This window comes from Poecilia mexicana, unplaced genomic scaffold, assembly GCF_051168715.1.
Source record: "Poecilia mexicana isolate PSO_F unplaced genomic scaffold, ASM5116871v1 scaffold_1, whole genome shotgun sequence".
Lineage (NCBI taxonomy): Eukaryota > Metazoa > Chordata > Actinopteri > Cyprinodontiformes > Poeciliidae > Poecilia > Poecilia mexicana.
Window position 1 is genome coordinate 22,876,390 of NW_028263370.1, and position 19,135 is coordinate 22,895,524.

The window sequence follows — 19,135 nt, forward strand, 5'->3', positions numbered from 1 at the left end:
ATCAACAAAGTTATCAAGTTGAAAAGGATGTGGGCCACACAAAATATGTTTTAATTCAAAAATTAAAAAATAAATATCTTGTTTCCTTTTTTACTCTTATAGTCAACATGCAAGGTTTTATTAAAATAAAACATATTTTAGTTATAAAAGGGATCTGTATTTTATTCTCAATGCAAACCATTAAAGGGCCAGACTGAGGTTAGCTAAAGTTTGCTTCAGGTTCTGTTGACTAAAAAATTTTAATAAAACAGAAATCTGCCGTTGATAAGAAACTGATTTTGTCTGTGAAAAGGTTCAGAAAATGTTTTATCTGAATCAGCGATCTGCATTTGAAGGTCAGATTTACTTCATTGTGGTTGGAGGGGCCGCACATAATCTTCTGAAAGGCCGCAAATGGCCCCCGGACCACACTTTGGAGACCACTGCTCTACATAAATAAACTGAATTAAAATTAGGGTAAATTTTAAACCTCATGTTTGTTTTTTCATGCTTGGCCTGAGGTGGGACCAAACTTTGCAACTGCCTCAAATTCATCTCTGTAAATTAAAATGTCTTGAAAAAGTTCATTTATTTCAATAATTTAAACTCACTATTTATATTTATCACACACAGAGTGATACATATCCATTTATTCCCGTTCATATAACAATTACAGCTCACAGTTAATAAAAATAAGAGATAATCTCTGAAAAGCCTGTATGATTTAATAGCCTGAGGATATTTTCCTTCCACTAAACTTTCCATTTGGATGCTTGGATACCGAACTGTGAATATTCTGTTTGTTTCTTTGTGATTTTTGTTGATAATTGTCTGAATAATCAATATAAAATAATGTTTTGTTGATTAAATGTGATATTTATTTGGATTTTTTGGGGCTGAAAGTCATAGTCACCTAAATAAACTGGAAGAAGCGTTTAAAATAGGCCTGTGTTACTATTTATACAAGGACTTAACTTTACGAATTTGATGTGTCACCTCTAAAAAAATTAACCACCTTGCGGTGATTATGCTCTTATTTTTCTGATTAAGTTCAAAAGTTTAATGTGATAAGCAGCCAAAAACACGCAGATTGAGATTAGACGTTTGTTTTGTATTGATTCTCCAGTAAATGGAGAGAAGACGTGAATAATTGAAGCGGTAATCTGCTTGTTTTGGATCGCAGCGGCGGCGTCGGGCCCAGCAGGCCCGTCTCTCGCTCTCCCATCCTGGCAGGCCTGAAATCTCTTCCCTGTTGATTTCCCGTCACTTCCTCCCAGCTTTATGATTTAAAACCAAATAAAAAGAAAAGGAGGTTGCTGCTGCTTGGTGAAAAAAAAAGTGCCGGATAATTAAATTAAATAGTGTAATGAGGTAGAACCGAGACTTTTTTCCTACAGCAGGGTGGAAGGAAAACATCCAAAGCGTTTTTTTTTTTTTTTTTACCTTTTCATTGCAGTTTTTGGCTGAAAATAAGAACTGTTTAATGTTGAGGGTCTTTCCAATGAAAGGTTCGGTTGTTTCTGTGTGAAATCTGTCTAATTAGCTCTCTCTCCCTCTTTCTGTTTTTTTTAGGGCTGAATCTGTGCGCGCGTGGAGGAGCACGCGCTTTCCGCTATACTCTGGAATGCAGCCAGTCTCGCGCTTTGAATCCAAAACCCAAAAAGCCTTTGATCTTTTTTCCCTTTTTTTCTCCTCTCTCTCCTCGCCGTCTCCTTACCCGGAAGAGAACCCCCTTCTCTCTCTCTCGCTCTCTCTCTCTCTCTCTCTCTCTCTCTCTCTCTCAGCTGGGATGAACGCACACGTGGAAACGTTGGCTCGGATCCACACTCGGCCCAAATTTAGTCGTACAAAGGGAGAGCAGGGGGGAGAGAGGGGGGAGCGGACGGGGTGAGGGGGGAGTTGGGGATGAAAGAGGCAGCCGCCGCCAGATCAAAGGCAGCCGCGGCTCCGCCCCGCTAACTCCACCTCCGCGCTTTATAAAGATCTGCCTCCAGATCCCAACTTGGATTCTCACGCAATCTCTCAGCGCTCAGACGGAAACAAGCCCGCTTTTCATTCTGTGCTTTTAGTCATTTTTATTTAAAAAGTTGTTTAAGAAAAACTTATGTATATATTTTTATTTTTAATAATTTTTGATCAATATTAAGCTTTGATTTAATTTATGTAATCTTTAGAAAGAATAACAATGCATCTGTTTATATAAATAAATCTGCCTTTATGTGTGTCTTAATTCACTCCTGTTGCTTATTTTGAACAAAAACACAAAATTTCACACGGATTAAATAATTATCTTCTGTAATGCACAAAAGCAGATTATTTTTGGCCCATACTAATTTTTAATATTAATGCATTTTTTAAAATAATTTACTTACTCTACAGCGTTTTGATATTTATTATAATAAAAATATTTTATTTATGCATTTTTTTACATCTCTTTACCCTGCAGTATTTAGATTTTTAAAATAATTTTCAGTAATATTTTTTATTGTTTATGCCTTTACGTTTTTACTTTACAGTATTTAGACATTGTATTAAAATAATATCGTTATTATTATTATGTAAGGATTTCTTTGTTTACATTTTTTATTCTGCAGTATTTACTTTTTATGTTTATTTTATTTTGCTTACAAATAAATTGCACTTATTTTTTTTTTTAAACAATTGCTTTTAAATTGACCTAGGTATAAACAGATAAATGTAACTTTTGCTTCGTACTGAAAGTCATAATTTTTTGGTTGTTTTGGGGACTTTTTCCATCAGTTTGAAGGGAATTGGCTGCTTCTCCTCCTTGTCTCTCCATTTGCTGGGAGTTAAATCTCTCTCTCTCTCTCTCTCTCTCTCTCTCTCTCTCTCTCTCTCTCTCTCTCTGTCAATCAGAGCCTCGGCTTCCCTTTCATCTCTCCTTCCTCCCAGTGACTGAAGGGGGAGAGAAAAGGAGGAGGAGGAGGAAGAGGGAGCGCAGCTACATTATCAACACACACACACACACTGCTATCATTACACTGAAGCTCTGCGGGAGCGGCGGGAAGTCGGTCCACGGCGGCTCTTCCTCTCTTGTCTTTCTGCTTTTTTTATTTGATTGTTTCAGGACTTTTTATTTTTTATTTTTTGCTTTTATCTGTCCTCATCTGAGCAGCTTTGAGGATTTATTTGCAGGCAGCTTATTCCCGTTAAAGCTGCATCCCTTCACCTTGTTTTCATTTATCTCCACCGGATCACGCAGGGACGTATTTTTACTTTTATAAAAACACTTTTTATTATTATCATTATTATTTGTTGACTCGTTTCAGGATGAATTTAGACACAAACTGATTATTGTTTATCCTCATGACTTCTTTAATCACAGCTCCGGATTCTGATCTGTCTAATCTGGCTCAGAGATTTCAGCTTTTTTAATAGTTTTGAGAAAAAAGGAAAAAACCCGCAAAAACCTGCGGCTCCGCTCCTCCTGTTGCTCTTCTGAAAACCCACCGGCTGCGCTGCGGTTCCTTCCTGCCTTCCTGCCCGCTCGGTTGTGCTCGGATCTCGGTGGGAGTTAACCTGAAACCCCGCAGCCGCTGAGCAAGCACGCAAACCCCGCACCATGCCTCAGCTGTCGGGCGGCGGCGGAGACCCGGAGCTCTGCGCCACGGATGAGATGATCCCGTTCAAGGACGAGGGCGACCCGCACAAGGAGCAGATCTTCGCCGAGCTCAGTCACTCGGAGGAGGAGGGGGACCTGGCGGACATCAAGTCCTCGCTGGTCAACGAGTCCGAGATCAGCCCCAACAGCAACAGCCACGACGTGAGTCCGCTCTGCTGCCCCCAAACTGCCCCGGTCAACCATAATCTGGGTTAAAAAATCCTAAAACTGCCCCGTTCACCCATAATCTGTGTTAAAAAAAATCCTAAACCTGCTTCATTCTCCCAGAATCTGGATTGAAAAAAAAAATCTTCAAGCTACCCCATTCACTCCTAATATGGGTTTAAAACCGCTCAAACTGCTTCATTTTGACCTAATCCAGGTTACAGTTTCCACTACAGATTTTTTATCAGCTGAGTCACTCCTGATTGAACCATTTACATTTGACCTGCTGGAACTTCAAAGATGCTCATAAAATCTGGATTAAAAATATCTCCTGATACTCCTGCAGAAACCTTAAATGCTTCTGAACTTAATCCAGACTGAGGCAAATCTGAACACAAACAGATTATAAACTGCGTTTATTTAAGATGGGAGATTTTGGGGCCTTGTGAGTCAAACACTTCTTCATCCTGATGTTTATCATATTCCTGATCATTCCAGTCGTATTTTATGGTTTACTGCATTGATCCAGTTAAAATAATCCAAAATGTGATCAGGAGAAGAAATACTTGTATAAATTTGTTAAATTTGACTTAAAGTGTCTATTATGTTAATTTTTAAATGAAAATGTCGGGCAGCTTTTCTGAGTCTTTGCAGGTGAATTTGGAGGATTTTCTTTAATTTAGATATTTTTGGCATGAAGCTGGTCACTAAACGGAGGCTGAATGTTAATGAGGTTCAACCTGACTCACCCTGAAGTCATTCCCTCTTCTCAGAGAAACGATTATTAAGATTATTATTCTTTATTTGAATGTTTTAAAAAATCAGATGATTGGTTTGGAAGAGCATCAGATGCGTTAATATTTTTAATTTTTTTGAACCTTTTCTGGGTTTGAACTGTGAGAGAGCGGACCAGTGGTATTGGAAATAAGTTAATTTGTAAGCTGCTTAAGGACATGAAGCTTAATTAAGTGTTTCCTCTGAAGCTTTGATGAGGACTGCCAGGGCATCGTGTGTGTGCGTGTGTGTGCATGTGTGTGAGAATCTGACTGATTTCTTTCTGTTTTCTCTTCCAGGCAGCTAGACAGTCCCAAATAGCTCCAGATTCGTACCATGAAAAACACAGAGAGCACCCTGACGACGGTAAGAGACGCACAGCTGTTTTCTCCTGGAAAACGACAAACGTTTAGTTTTACTAACCAGATCAGAGGCGACTCCAGCAGAAATGCTTATTTTGGTCCTGCACTGCAAAAACACAAAATCTTACCAAGTAACTTTAGTCTGGTTTTTGACTGAGATGTCTTTGTACGCTTTAAATTAACTTAAAAGTAACTTTTTAGCTTGTTTAAATCAATAATTCCTTTGTTGGTGAAAAAGTGAGAATTATTTCATAATTGATCAACATTAAGGAACTAAAACAACCTGAAAAGTTTCTTCTAAGTTACTTTTCCTTTTATTCCAAGTGTTAGAAGATATTTACACTTAAAAACATTTTCTAGTTTTATAGACTTCTTAAACCTTGGTAAGATTTAGTGTTTTTTCCCTTCTGCTAGTCCGGACACGTTGCCTGACTCCGTAACCACGGCGACGAGGCGCCTGCAGGAAAAGCTAAGAAAAAAAACAAAACAAAAATAGCAGGAAAAGGAGGTGAAGCGTTTTCACCTGGGGAGCGGCGCGTCAGCTGCAGGGATTTGTGATGTCACAGGCAACACGTTGCCCCCCCTGGGGACTCATTGCCCCCACATCCCCCTCTGGGGACTCATTGCCCCCCCACCCCTCCCTCCTTTGGGACTCACGGCTGTCTGACCCCGCGCCTGCAGGTCGTAGTCAGAGCGTGCCTCCTTTTTGTTCCTCCTCCTTCAAAACCAAACACTGGCCTCCCTCTTCACGTCAGCCATGTTGCCATCGGCCACTGCCCCCCTCCCACCCCTCTAACCCCCCCTCTAACCCCCCCTCTCGGGTCAGAGGCGCAGTTGGGGCGTCTCCTGCTTTGACACAGCCTGTATGTTCTCCTAATTGGTGCTAATTGGCTCAGAGGGGCTCCATTGTTGCGCCGCATAATGGCGCCCTCCTCTCTTTGACGAGGGGGAGAAAGGAGGAACAAAAGGCCGCGGCGGCGCGGGGCCGCGGGGTTAAAGCCACAGAAAGCGATACGATCACCAGGTGAACTTCAGAGCAGCTTTGTTCGCTGAAACAGAAAGTAACGCTGCCTCTGGTTCTGCTGTGTGTGTGTTTGGACCAGGAAAACACCCGGACATGTACAGTAAAGGCCACCCGTACCCGGCCTACCCAGGCTACATCATGATGGGCAACATGAACAGCGACTCCTACATGAACAACGGCTCGCTGTCGCCGCCCATGGCCAGAACGGTGAGTACCGGCCCGGTTCTGGGCCACAAAACCGAACCTGAACCTGCAGAAAAAACCAAGCAGACGGTTTCATGACTCTGAAACCCGTCTGAACGGATGTGTTTTCACTGAAATGTAGCAGGTTTTCCATCTAAATACTTTAAAACCAGCTGTGCTCCAATAAATCGGCTCAGATTTCTGTAATTTTGGAAAATAGGTCGATATTTAACTCGATAAACCGATTTTATCTTTCTCCGTAAAGGCCTGAAAATCAGAAAAAGATGCAAACTTAGCAACTTTGTTACTATATTTAGCAACTTTTCAGACAAAAACAAACTGGTATCAGCTAAAATCGGAATCGGTAGATCACATCGGCAATCGGTTAATTAATGAGAGCCTTGCTTGGTTTGTCGTCCATCAATGATTTGGTTGTTTTTGATGTAATTCTGCAGATGTTGTTTTAAATATCGTCAAGTTTTCGCAGCTCAGACGTTTTTGTTTCACACATTTTTAAAACTGGAATCTCCAAATTCATATTTAGTTTTTTATGAAACTGTCACCTGAACCAGAGGCATCCAAAGTCAAAAGAACCAAGAAAATAAAAATAAAATCAAGTAAATGAAGTAGTCCAATGTTTTTGTTTTTTGTAGAAAAGCAATGTAATTCATCACAGATCCAAAAAATATATATTTTACATGTTATATTAACAAAAAATCATCCCGACATAAACAGGATTTATGTCACTTGGTATTTTTAGCCAAGTTCAATAAATTAAATAAAAGCTGATTTGAGTTTCTCAGTGAAAGTCTCTGGATAAACGCGGTTCTACTTTCTATCAAAGACAAATCATTAGAAAATTGTCTGTGATCATTTTTCCCTGATTAGTAAATAAAAACTCTCCACCTGAATCATCCACCTGTGCTGTGTTGTAGTAGGGGCCGCTTTAGATCAGTCCAGGGGCCACAAATGGCCCCCGGACCGCACTTTGGACCCCCCTGGTCTGAAGGAAAAATTAAAACAGAATTAAAAAAATAATAAATCCGCCTTATTTACTGAAATTCTAATCTTTGATTTTAAATCGGGAAACGATCATTTGATCAGGAAATAACGGAGTAAAAACAGGAAGCTTGGGGTAAAAATGGAAAAGATGCTCGACGGAGCTTCATATTTAGTTTTTAATTTTGTTAAAAAATATCAGAAATGACTAATTACAGAAGATAAAATCATGTATTGATCTGTAAATGAGGAATTAATTTTAAAATGTACCAACAGTTTGAGTTAAACCGTGTCTTCCCATAGATAAATAAAAATAATCTAAAAAATTAAAAAGCATCTATCATTGGTTTTAATTAGACAATGCATTTATTTTCTGTATTTTTGCTCGAGTTGACCTCCATGTTGTTGTCAGTTAGCCTGTTAGCGCAGCCTGCAGACTCACAGCCCGGCCCTGAGGAACACCAAGCTGGGCTGCAACCTGTCAGATGAACCACATTTAAATCTGCTCTTATCTACAAAGCGCCTTTGATTTTTTTTTCTCCTATCTGGCTCTGAGTTTTTTCCACTCAAAATAAGAAGCGTGATTTGTATCTAAAGAGTTCGCTGATCTCAGGAACCAGGAGCTCTTCCAGATCGCTTATCTTCAGTTTGGGAAACCAAATGTCTGAATGTGCGGGAACTTTTTCTGCTCGACCCGGATAAACCCGAGAGTTTCAGCTCCGTTCAGAAATCATCCTCTGCATCGTTTATCAGTGGTTATTGAACTAAATGTTTATCAGTTGCCATTAAATGTCCCTCAGACTTGATTTAAGAGAAAAAGACATTGGCTTTTTCTCTGCTGTTGCTCCTTTTCTTTCATTCTTAAAACTTATTTTGATTCGTTGGCATTCAGTTGAGGTCTGACGCTGTAACTTTTCTGTTGGGATGTTTTAGTTTTACTCTCTTTTCGTCATTTTCTTCTGCTCTGATTTGGTATTTTTCATGTGTCCTCGTCCAGAACTTCAGTGCATTTTCAAACTTTCTTTTTAAAAAGCGCCGAATAGATGAACTTTGGCAACTTCAGGCTAGCTGCTGCTTTCTTCTTTCTTCAAAAACACAAAATATTTACCAGTAATTTAGTTTAGGCTATAGTGCAAATATCTTAGTATACTTGGAAACTAACTTAGAAGTAACTTTTCAGTAATAATGTTTGTAATTAGTGGAACTAGTACTTTTTAAAATCACCATTAAAGGAATTATTGGCCTAAAATGAGCTCATATTTCTTACTGAAAAGTTACTTTGAAGTTATTTTTGTCTTATTTCAAGTGAACTAAGACATTTGAACTAGAAACTAGATCAAAACTTCTTGGTAAGATTTTGTGTTTTTGCAGTGTTAAAAGGGAATAGTGAGTTTGGTCCTGTTAGTCTTCCACTGCAAAAACACAATATCTTACCAGGTATTATTGGTCTAGTTCACTTAAAACAAGACTAAACAAACTTAAAAGAAACATTTCAGCAAGAAATAGGATCTTGGTTTAAGTCAATAATTCATTTAATATTGATTTTTAAAAGTAGTTAGTCCACTGGCAGATTATTTCACTGAAAAATGTTGTAAGTGAATTTATCTGACAGTGGAACTAAAACTTTTTCACCTATATTAAGGAATTATTGGCTCTTTTATCTCCCTGCAGAGTCACTTGTTAGACAGTTTCATCTATTCTGAAGACATTTGCATTAGAGACCAGATAGAAATACTTGGTCAGATTTTGCGTTTTTGCAGTAAAGCTTCTGCTGTCCGTCCAGTTGGCATCGGGGCGTCCAGCAGGGTGCCGACGCAGGAAGTGCTCCCACCTGGTTAGGAAGAACAACAAGGCCGCTTCTTGTTGTGAATTCCCCGGGAGTTGGATGGAGCGGCGGAAAGTTGCCTCTGCGTTGTTGTGAGAGTCTGTTTTTTGGGAAGCAGATGTGATTGTCGGGGGGTAGAGGCCACATGCTGAGTGTAAAGGATCTTCTTTCACACGCAACTCTATCATGGGATGATGTTAAAATTGCGTCGTTCCCCCTTTGAAATAGTTGCGGGAGTGAAAAGAAAGTGTGGCAGTTTGGAGAAAATTGGATTAATTCGAGCGCTTTCCTGTTCGCTTCTGGAAATTCTGTTCTGATGTTGAGATTTTTGCTGGTTTGTGTTAATCCGTGGCACCGAGAAGCTCATAAACCTCAGTATGGAGACCAGCTGAGTGTGTTAGAGGAAATTACCCCTCAGTGCAGATGTGTAAAACCAGGCAGTTCGGAGGCAAACCTCCTGCCCAAACTTCTAAAACCTTTTCTTTTGCTGTGGTTAGCCTCCCTCCCCCTGTCTCCAATAAAACAGAAGTCATTTTCTACGCGTTTCTCTCGCCGATCCAATAACAAGTGGAAGAATCCCGACTTTCTCACTGATGTCAGCTCGCCTGCTCTGCTGCCGGCCACCGCAGCCTCAGTATCTGCAGGCCTGGGATCAGTTTTCACCCAGATCAAAGCAACATTCTCCCTTTCATTCTCTTCCATCCTCGCCCCCCGTCCCAGCAGTTTAGATTGATTTCCATTGACCATGACATTCCTGCACATGCCGGAGTCCAGTCTGCGAACAGAGGGTAGCGTTTGCTGATTGTCAGCAGATTTTGGGGACTCCCAGATTAATGAGCAGACTCTGCTACAGAAGCTCAGACTCTACACCAAAACATGTCCACAGTTAAGAGAAATGAGTAACTTTTACCAAAAATAAAAGATCCTGGATAAATGTTGATGAGACTTGTCATGACACAGTTTGAACACCTGGTGGCGCTTGTTAAGAAAAACATATTTCAGGCTAAGTTCACACACCTTCGATGATAAATTCGATTGTCTTTTGGTTTTTTCATGGTTGTGAGTCGCACAGCAGCGCTCTGTTTACGGCAGGAATAATGGCCGCCGCTGCAAAGTGGATGGACTCTAACGGGAGGCGACAGGCTTGTTAGAAGGTGAAGCTTCTAATAAAACAAAATCGCATCGGCTGCAGCTTCTGTAGAGAAATTTGTTTGGATTTGTGGCAGGAACCACTGACACAAACTTCTTTCACAATTTTTCTGTTTTTCTGCGTCTTGGTTCTTCTGATGCATCAATGATGCAGAAATGACTGCAGACACTTTGAAAACTATCGGATATGTATCCGATTTAGTTCCTCAGATGGAACTGAGGTAGGGATAAAAGTAGATCTCGCAGCAATAAATTAACACAGATCTTCCTATTTAAACTAACCCTGTCTCTTAAAGCTTCAGCTAGCATGATTTTTATTTAGCTAAATTAGCATAAAGAAGGAACAACATATAGAAATAAATAAACTGGCATTCATAGTTCTGTGGTCAAATCTAAATTATTTTAGATTTCCTAAAGATTGCTTAAAACACCTTTTGGTTTGTTAAACATTAATTCTGTTTATGGAAACTCACAAAAGAATGAATTTAATGCTTTATTTAGTACGCTAGAGTTAACATGCTCTATAGCTTTTAGCTACTTCACTGTTTTGATTTTATTGAATCTTAACTACATTTATATACTATCTAGTTTTAATGAAGCCTAGATAGTGTAGCTGCTCTTATGCTTGTCTTTGTCCTGCTGGTTTGTTGAAAGTTTGTGTTTTTGGTTCTGCAGCATTTTGTGGAGTTCTGGATAGTTCATGTGTATTAAGATCAAAGCTGTAGAAAAACTGCTTAGCATTCGGACGAGGTTTGTTTTAACTTCATGAACACTACATGGTGTATTGAGTGAATCTTCATCAGTGCAGACTGAGCGTTTGCACTGTTGAAGAGATTGAATCATGTTTTATGGGGTAATGCTGCGATTTTTCAGTAGCTGTTGTGTGAATGCAGATGTGAAGCTGAGGTTGAATTTTTCCACCTGACTCAGCAGCAGATTCTTTGATGTTTCAGCACAAAAAAACACCAGAAAAAAACTCTTTCATCTTAGATCAGTATAAGCATTTTTAACAGGGTGTCCATGCATCCTTAAGGAATCTTTAATTCAAGTATCAATAATTACGGCCTCAAAATGTCTTTAAAAAGTAAGTTGGTCTTAAACGTGTTAATCACAGGTCTCGTCTTGGCAGTATTTAATCTCCTATATTGGATGTTTTTTTATTTCTTGCTGGACTTTTCAGTCGGGTAAAAGTTTGAATCGCACAGAGGAATTTTCAATGCGTTCTGTGACTTCAGACAGTTTGGATAGTTTGTTAAATCGCTATTTAAGTTCAGTCCATTTACGCGTGAGGCTACTGGTGACGAGCTGCTGACATAACCTTGCTATGGCTAGCTGGCTGTTTTGCGTCTAAGATGGTTGGATGATATTTGTACATTTCTGTGTAGATACAGTCTTAAATGTCATTCCTAGTCTTAAATTTGAGTTGGTGAAACCTGCAGAAACCCTGTTAAATTTCTTCTGTGACGTGTAGCAACATTATGTTTTTCTCTCAGTGGTTTCAGATAAAATTGAAACTTTTGTTTCTCTGCTGTCCTTTTTGATGTCACATTTGGAGGGTTTTGTTTTTCCCGGTTTGATGTGTGGAAGAAGTTGAGTTCACTTACATTTCAGCAAATACAGGAGCTTTATTTTAGGGAATAATTCCTTAAAATGTATGAAAAGTACTTGTTCCATTGGCTGATTATTTCACTTAAAATGTGGGGAAAATATCTTGTTAGAAATTAAATAATCTGCCAAAGGATCTAGAACTTTTTCATCAATATTCAGGAATAATTGACTCAAAACAAGCTATTTGTCAGTTTGTTTTGTCTTCTTTCAAGTGTATTAAGATATCTTCACTAGAAACTAGGCCAAAAATACTTGATAACATTTTGTATTTGCAGTTCACTTTTCTTGCTCCAGTGTAAGTTTGGATATATTTCATAAAGAACTGAGATCTGGAAATCCAGATTTGTTTCTGAAAACTCACATTTGATGAGACAGAAACAGTAAAACCAGCTGCTTAGTTCTGAAATGTTGGTAGAGATGCAGCTCAGGATGTCTGAAGATGATTTTATTTTCTGATGATGAGGACTCAGAGCTACGTCTCCATTTCAGTTTTTATTTTTTTGGATCCCTGGTTGCAGATCCTCATGGTGAGGATGAGGAGGGGCTGCAGCACTGGGCTTCCTTTGATGTAGAGGGAACGTGACGGATCTGCTAGCCAGTGTCTCGCAGCGTGGAATCGCTAACCCGGGCTTACCTAACGGGATTTGGTGGGGCCGCGCTGGTGTCCCTCAGTGCCATGTGTGTCCTGAGCTCATGCCCTCGGTGCTGCATGGAGGATCTGTTAGAGAGAACACTGCATCTCCCAGCAGCCTCCCTGTCCATCACTGCCCATCCTGCGCTGCTTTCCCACGGCTGGGCTTGCCTTTAATCGACTGCACTTTCTGCGAGCGTCTCATCTTCAGCTCAGTTATTCTCAAAACTCTGGAAAATAATACGGGAATAAGAAACTGTCCAAACTCATTTTAGTTTTGGGCCACATTAAGACCATGAAGGTCCAGTTGTGCCAGAATGTGTTGATAAAACCTATTAAACTGTTAAAATATTAGCTGGCTCTGCATTTTATAAGTACTCCTTAAATCAAATAATACTGAACATCTTTTTAGTGATTAGTTCCTCCAGGATTTTATGAGTGTTTTTGTGATTATTTTTAAAATTTATGTTGCAATCAAAATCACTGATTTTGTGATGCTAATTTAGAAATATTTGCGCTTATGTATGATGTAAATGTGACTTTTTGTAATACACCCCATCTATCACAGACTATAACCACTCATCAAATGTGGCGGCTGAGGCAGCAGGGTAGTAGAAGTAAGAATTGCTGCCACCTGCAGGTGGGAGTTGGCATCACTTGGAGCGCTAACATGTTGAGTCTGCTTTAGTTGAACTCCTGCCTGGAAAGTCTGGTTTGTTTGGGAAAGTGTGACTGCGCAATTAAAGTCTGACTCAGACTAAAAATGTGAATGCGGCTTCAAAAACAGGAAGTGTACTACAAGTCAGGGCATTCTGGGTAAATGAAACCAAAACAAACATGCTAAGCTAGCGCTAGCGCTTACTGGAGAAATCACTTGTGATCTTCTGCCAAAGACAAAAAAGAAATCCTCTAACTGCTAAAATCTGACCACGCTTTATTTTTGTTTACATTTCAGGAAGAAGAAAGTGTTAGTGTCTTCTTCAGAGGCTTTTGTGTCAGTAGTTTTTGGTGCAGCGCCCCCACAGGCGGGGAGTGGAACAGTGTTTCCAGTTGGAAACACTTGTTTCCAATTAAACCATTTTGGTCTGAATTGAACAAAGTCAGCTGGACTATAAGCTGTGGAAACACCCCAAAACACTATGTTTTTAATCATTTAACTCACAGTTATGCATGAAATCTGTTGATTTTGTGTAAATTTTGCTAGTTCACAAAAAACTGGAGGGACTGACTAAAATCCCTGTGAGGCCTTCGGAAAATAAAAGTTGCATTTACATTGAGATTAAATTACACACAGATTTACATGCAACACTTAATGTTTTTGATCCTTTTTGCAGAAAATTTGCAATGAACTGACAATTATGCCTTCGTGTGAAAAACTACAAGGACTGATTGATGTAATTTTGCAGTATACAGATAAAAACTCCTTTGACTTGATTGATAAAATAACAAGAAAACACACAACTGTTATCTTGAAGGTTCTATTTATGTGGCCCACTGGAGTCCAGAGGACCACATAAAAAGCTGTGGCGTGCCGGATTTGGCCCCCGGGCCTTGAGTTTGACAGTCTAAAAGATGCAAGCCTAATTGCTGTTTTTTTCTAAATCTGCTCAGACATCAGTGTCATCTGCGGTGCAGATCTCACACGGTGAATTATGTGTTTGCACAGCGATGGCCTGCTGCTGCTGTGGCGTTTTATAAACAGCCCCATTAACACCGAAGTTTCCTGCGACGTCTGGCGATGCCGGTCGACACGTTTACTCCTTATGCGCGGTGCAAGCGACGCCATGTGGTTGTAATCTGCTTATCTGAGTTTTCATCCTGGTAAATGGAGCTCAGCAGACTGTAAGAGGAGACGACGATCACGGATGAAGGCTTTCTTCACGCGTTTTTAAAAACGTCTTCTGGTTTTATTGCTTCAAAAGTTCAACATTTAATAGTTACAGAAATCCAAGCAGTTAAACTCATCACGTTTAAGTTGTTTCAGTGTTAAAAGCTAAAGACAGCAGAAGGAAGACATCTGTTAGCAATACTTTAGCTCCGGCGCTGAAAGCCCTGAAACTGTGACTTTCTACATGTTTGAGAAAGCCAACAACCCGTGAGCGCCGCATGCAGGCTCGCATGTGACACAACCTACTGATGCTTATTTTGGACGCATGTTGGCTCTCAGAAAGCAGACGGCTGGTAAACGACGGCTCTTCCTTTGGGCGCTGAGCCGGCCGGGTTCTGGTGGTTCTGGCCTGAGCAGCTGCTCACTGGGCTTCACTCCTCACCAGCAGCCTGCTGCTGCGGGTCTCCAGGGGTCAGCGGACGGCCTCGCCAAGGTTGTCCCTCATGCCCAGTTCTGGTTGATTAGAGGGGGTGGGGACTTCCTGTGAAACGAGGATAAGAGTTGGAGACTGGAAGGCTGTGTGTTCGTGTTTGTTTGGGTTTTTGGTCAGATTTCTCTTGTAACGTTTGTAATCTTATTTTGTGCGTATGGGATTGTAGACTGATGGTATGAGAACCTTGAATTCATGTTTTTAAATTGAAAGAAAATATTCACTAATAAACTTATAGTTAATAATAGCACTTCTATTCATCCATCCGTAAATACAAGACCTTTTGCACATTGCATTAAACGTCGCTCTCCTGTGCAGCCGACATGGAGTCATCTTTTATGCCATTGGCTGGTTTTGGTTAATTAGCAGGGCTATCTTTAACATTTTGAGCTTCCAGTCATTTATATCAGCTGTACATCAACTGCTAACTAGACAGTTACTTGAGCTACCCCTAAGCACTAACCGTAAACATTAGTTCTGCTAACATGCTAACCATAAACATTATTTCCGCTAATGGTAAAGAATGGCACCTGTATGGTATTTAGCAGAATGCTAAAGCGCTATAACGGCATAATAATTTTCAAAAAGCTAATACTAAAATAATAATTTCAACCATGTTCATACCCACTTTGAGTTAATGGTGGTTTTTAAACATTTTGCAGAAAATTTACAATAGCATCACAGTTATGCATTGTTTTGAAAAAATGTGGGGATCTTCTGATTTTGCAGTATTGTGACAAATTTGAGGAACTGCTTTATATGCACTACAACACAGAGAGATGGAGGCTGTTCAGCTCTATAACATGCATTTAATGAGTTCAATGTACTATTTGATGCCTAAAGTCTACAACTTTACATTTATTAATGATGGAGGCCATGTTGAAAACTCAAGCCCTCCTTCCCAGCAGAATTCAGACTTCAACGGTTTAGTTGTAATCCCAATTGGGAATTACAACAACACTGACGCATAAGCCAATTGTTCAATGCTGTTGAAACTTCAGTGAGTTTCAGTGAGTCTCCCTCGCTAACTGACGGCTAGCGAGGGAAGGGAAGTGTCACTCTTCCAATATATTAAGGATGTTTTTCCGTTTGATAGTCCAGTAGACTCGGTTCAATTGAGGACCAAAGTTACATTTTCAGCTGCTGCAATTTGCTTTCATGCTGCACCGAGTCAAACCAACCAAAACATTTGAGCAACTTGTGAAACCAAACTCTGATGCGGATCAAAAAATCTAACTCTGGTTCGCCTACAAACCTCAGTCTCTGTCCGGCTGAATTGAACTCTCATGTGGCTTAAATGCATATGTGAACGCCAAATGGACTGGAGTTTGCTCCACAGACAGGAAGTGGACCGTAGCCCAGAGCATTCTGGGTATATACTAGGGCTGTTGTAAACGAATATTTTAGTAATCGAGTATTCTATCGATTATTCTTACGATTAATCGAGTAATCGGATAAAAAAAAATTATAAAATGAAATATTGGTAAATCTGGCATAATACCGGTGTTACTATCAGATATCAATATCAGTCCAATTTTTCATATTTGAGCATCCCTAACAGTTGCTTTTTTGTAGTTTAGAAAACTAACCTGTAACAATAATAGCTCACTTTCTAAGTTAACCAGAAGAAAAGTTATAGAAAAATCTGAAATTATATTGAATTTAATAACAAAGAGGCAGGCTCACAAATATGCTTATAAAAAATGTCTACAATCCAGCTTTTAGTTTATGTATTCATCTTCAGTGAGTTTAATAGATTAATTAAACTCACCTTGCCACCTAACCTGTCACGCTTTGGGTTTGAAAATACGGGAAATGCCGCCTGGAGTGGGAAGAGAGGGCGAATGAACGAACGTAAGATGGGGTGGAGGGGAGGAAATAGACCAGCGGACTGACGAACCGTTAGACCGGGGGACGAACACGGGGGGAAGCAATACGGGATATTTACGACACCTTCACTGGTCACACTCAGAAACTCATCTACCAGCCATGTACGATGCGCTCCGCCACCCGTTTCTTCAGACCGGGATATGAAATTTATTGTGCGGTTCGTCGGTAAAGCTACATTTACACGGTAAGCATCAGCTACTCAGCCGCCCGCCCTGTTCAGGCTATCCGCTCACCTCAGCGCTCTTCCCGCCGTTCGCTTTCAACCAGCAGCCCCGGAGGAGAAATGCTGCCGTACTCCAGGCATTCCCCCAGTCATTTTAAGGATGCTTATTGGTTCCCCAAAAACGATAAAAAGTCAGGCATTATCATCAATCAATAAAATCCCCACGGGCCAATCTTGAAGATTGGACTTTATGCCGCTGAGACTTAGCTTTTGTCAACAACTCAGAGGCGGAAGTGAGAGCTCCGCGCAACGCAAATGAAGTCCCGGCCGGAACACAGTGCGCTAACTAATAAAACATAAATTAACGAAGCTTCGAGGCAGGTAAATTTTCCTCGAGGAATTTTAGTAATCGAGGTACTCGAATCATTCGAGGAATCGTTTCAGCCCTAGTATATACAACCAAAACAAATGCGCTAGGCTAATGCTAGCAGGAGAAATGGCTGTACCAAGGACAAAAGAGAAGTCATACACCACTAAAATCGTTATTTTTGTTAACATTTTGTGAAGAAGGACGTTGTGCTCAGTGTCTTCTTCAGAAGTTTTCATGTTGTTTCCTTCAGTGGGTCTTGGTGCAGCGCCCCCACAGGTGAGAAGAGGAACAGGTTGGAGTGTGAAAGAACCACAGCAGCTGAAAATTGTACAAATATTTGGCCCCTAATCAAACCGAGTGTACCGGACTAGATTTGTTGTTGTTATTTAATCTGATAATAAAGTTACACGACCTTCTGTCAAACTCCAGCAGGGACTGGAGGCGGCCGCTCTCTGCTACAGCTGTAAAGTGAGTAAAATCATGAATAGCGTTTTCTGACCTCATCCTGACAGCTCGCAGCTCTATAAAGAGACAGTTCCAAGTAGCGATCTGCAGCGGAGCGGGAACAATGGGCTCACAGGGGTAAGAACATGGCTCCAAATGCTGCCAGCTGTGTCCAGACTTCAGAGGAGCTCAAACAGCCCTCACTTTGTCCCGCTCAGAGACCGAGCCATGATCAATAGCTGCTCTGTTGGATGAATCCGTTCTCGCTCCGGCCTTCCTTTTCTTTCTTTTTTTGCTGTTTCATATTTTTTCAGAAGCTCATTATTTCCCTCTGCTGTGGGTGTGAGCGCTAAAGACGCTCACATGCAATGCGTCTCTGACAGCGCTGAAATATTAATGGTCCCCAGTGTAGGAGGTGGTACAGGGCCGGCATAGTTGCAGTACAAAGGGTGCCTTCTTGCCACCAGGCTTTATTAGCGGAGCCATTAAATGAATACATGGCTACGGCTTTTTCTTCATGCCTCCTTCTGTGTTCTTGTGCCGAACATCAAACCACTTTTTTCTGTCGGCATGTGTGTGTTGGTGTGTGTGTTCACTCCATCGGGAGGACAAAGAGGAGAGGCTTTAGCTATCAGTTCGTTTTGTGTGGTCTCGGCCGTAAAAAACACGCCGTTCTTTGACTGCTAGAAAAAAAAGCGCCTGCCTTTAATTTTTGGGAAGGCCATAAAAGTTTGTCGCTCCTTTCATATCGGCGGTGGAATTGAAAACAAATGCTACATTTCTCCCCTCCTCTCCTTTGAACTGTCCAATTATGGAGTTGTGAAAATATAAAAAAGAGAGAGAGGAGAATCTGTTTTTGGATCCATTTACCTCCTTCTCTCTTCTTGTTTTGAAGAAACCGATGGTTAGGGGGAGCGGAGGAGAGAGAAGGGGGATCACTGATGTCAAAGTCAAAACCAAGAGCATTAAGAAAACTGGCGAAATGCAATACAGCTGCAATCCAACATGACGCTAGAAAATAGGGCTGAGGAGCAGAAAGCCTCTCTCCCGTATTCCCTGGGCGCGCAACTGCTCCCGGCCTTGGCTTTGATCTCTTCAAAGCCTCCTGCCTCCTACTAGATGGAGAGTCTTGGCTGCCGCTCGCCGCGCTGGAGAGAGGCAGGAAGAGGAGGGGGAGGCGGCGTCATCGTCTTCTTTCCAGGGCTGAAATCAATCACAGTGCCGAGGCAATTATCTGTAATTCAACCCCGGCCGGATTAGTGACTCTTGTTACCTGAGCGACCGGGCAGAGTGTGATCCGCAGCGGGCCGGCCGAGGCCGCGGTGAGGCGGTGGAGAGGGCTGCCGCGCCGCTGCCCAGCAGAGCAGAAAATCAGAGCACAATGCAGTGATTACACTTGCAGATGTATCCATGTTTGAGAGAGGAGAGCGCTGATTGCCATGGAGCCCGCTAGTTAGAGTGCTAACGAGCCGGGCGCCTTTGTGTTGGAGCGTGTGTGTAATGGCACCTCGCAGCAGGGGCGGGTCTAGGCTTTCATAAGGGGGGCCAGGCACGGGCACGAGCAGCGATAGGGTCACGCAGAGGCCCCTCTGGCCTGTTTGGCACCCTGGGCGATGTTTTCAGGCTTGA

General features: G+C 41.2%; 1 protein-coding gene across 2 annotated transcripts in view; it reads left to right on the forward strand.

Moving 5' to 3' along the window:
- The first annotated feature begins 2,405 nt into the window (after positions 1-2,405).
- The window catches only part of lef1 (lymphoid enhancer-binding factor 1), a 64,596-nt gene continuing 47,866 nt past the window's right edge, over positions 2,406-19,135 (forward strand). The window contains exons 1-3 of one of the 2 annotated variants that reach the window (XM_015008650.2): positions 2,406-3,763; positions 4,840-4,906; positions 6,006-6,133. In XM_015008650.2, the coding sequence (XP_014864136.2) occupies positions 3,563-3,763; positions 4,840-4,906; positions 6,006-6,133 (396 nt within the window). In that variant the 5' untranslated portion in view covers positions 2,406-3,562. The remainder of the gene's footprint in view (positions 3,764-4,839; positions 4,907-6,005; positions 6,134-19,135) is intronic. The other variant, XM_015008649.2, reaches the window with a different exon arrangement.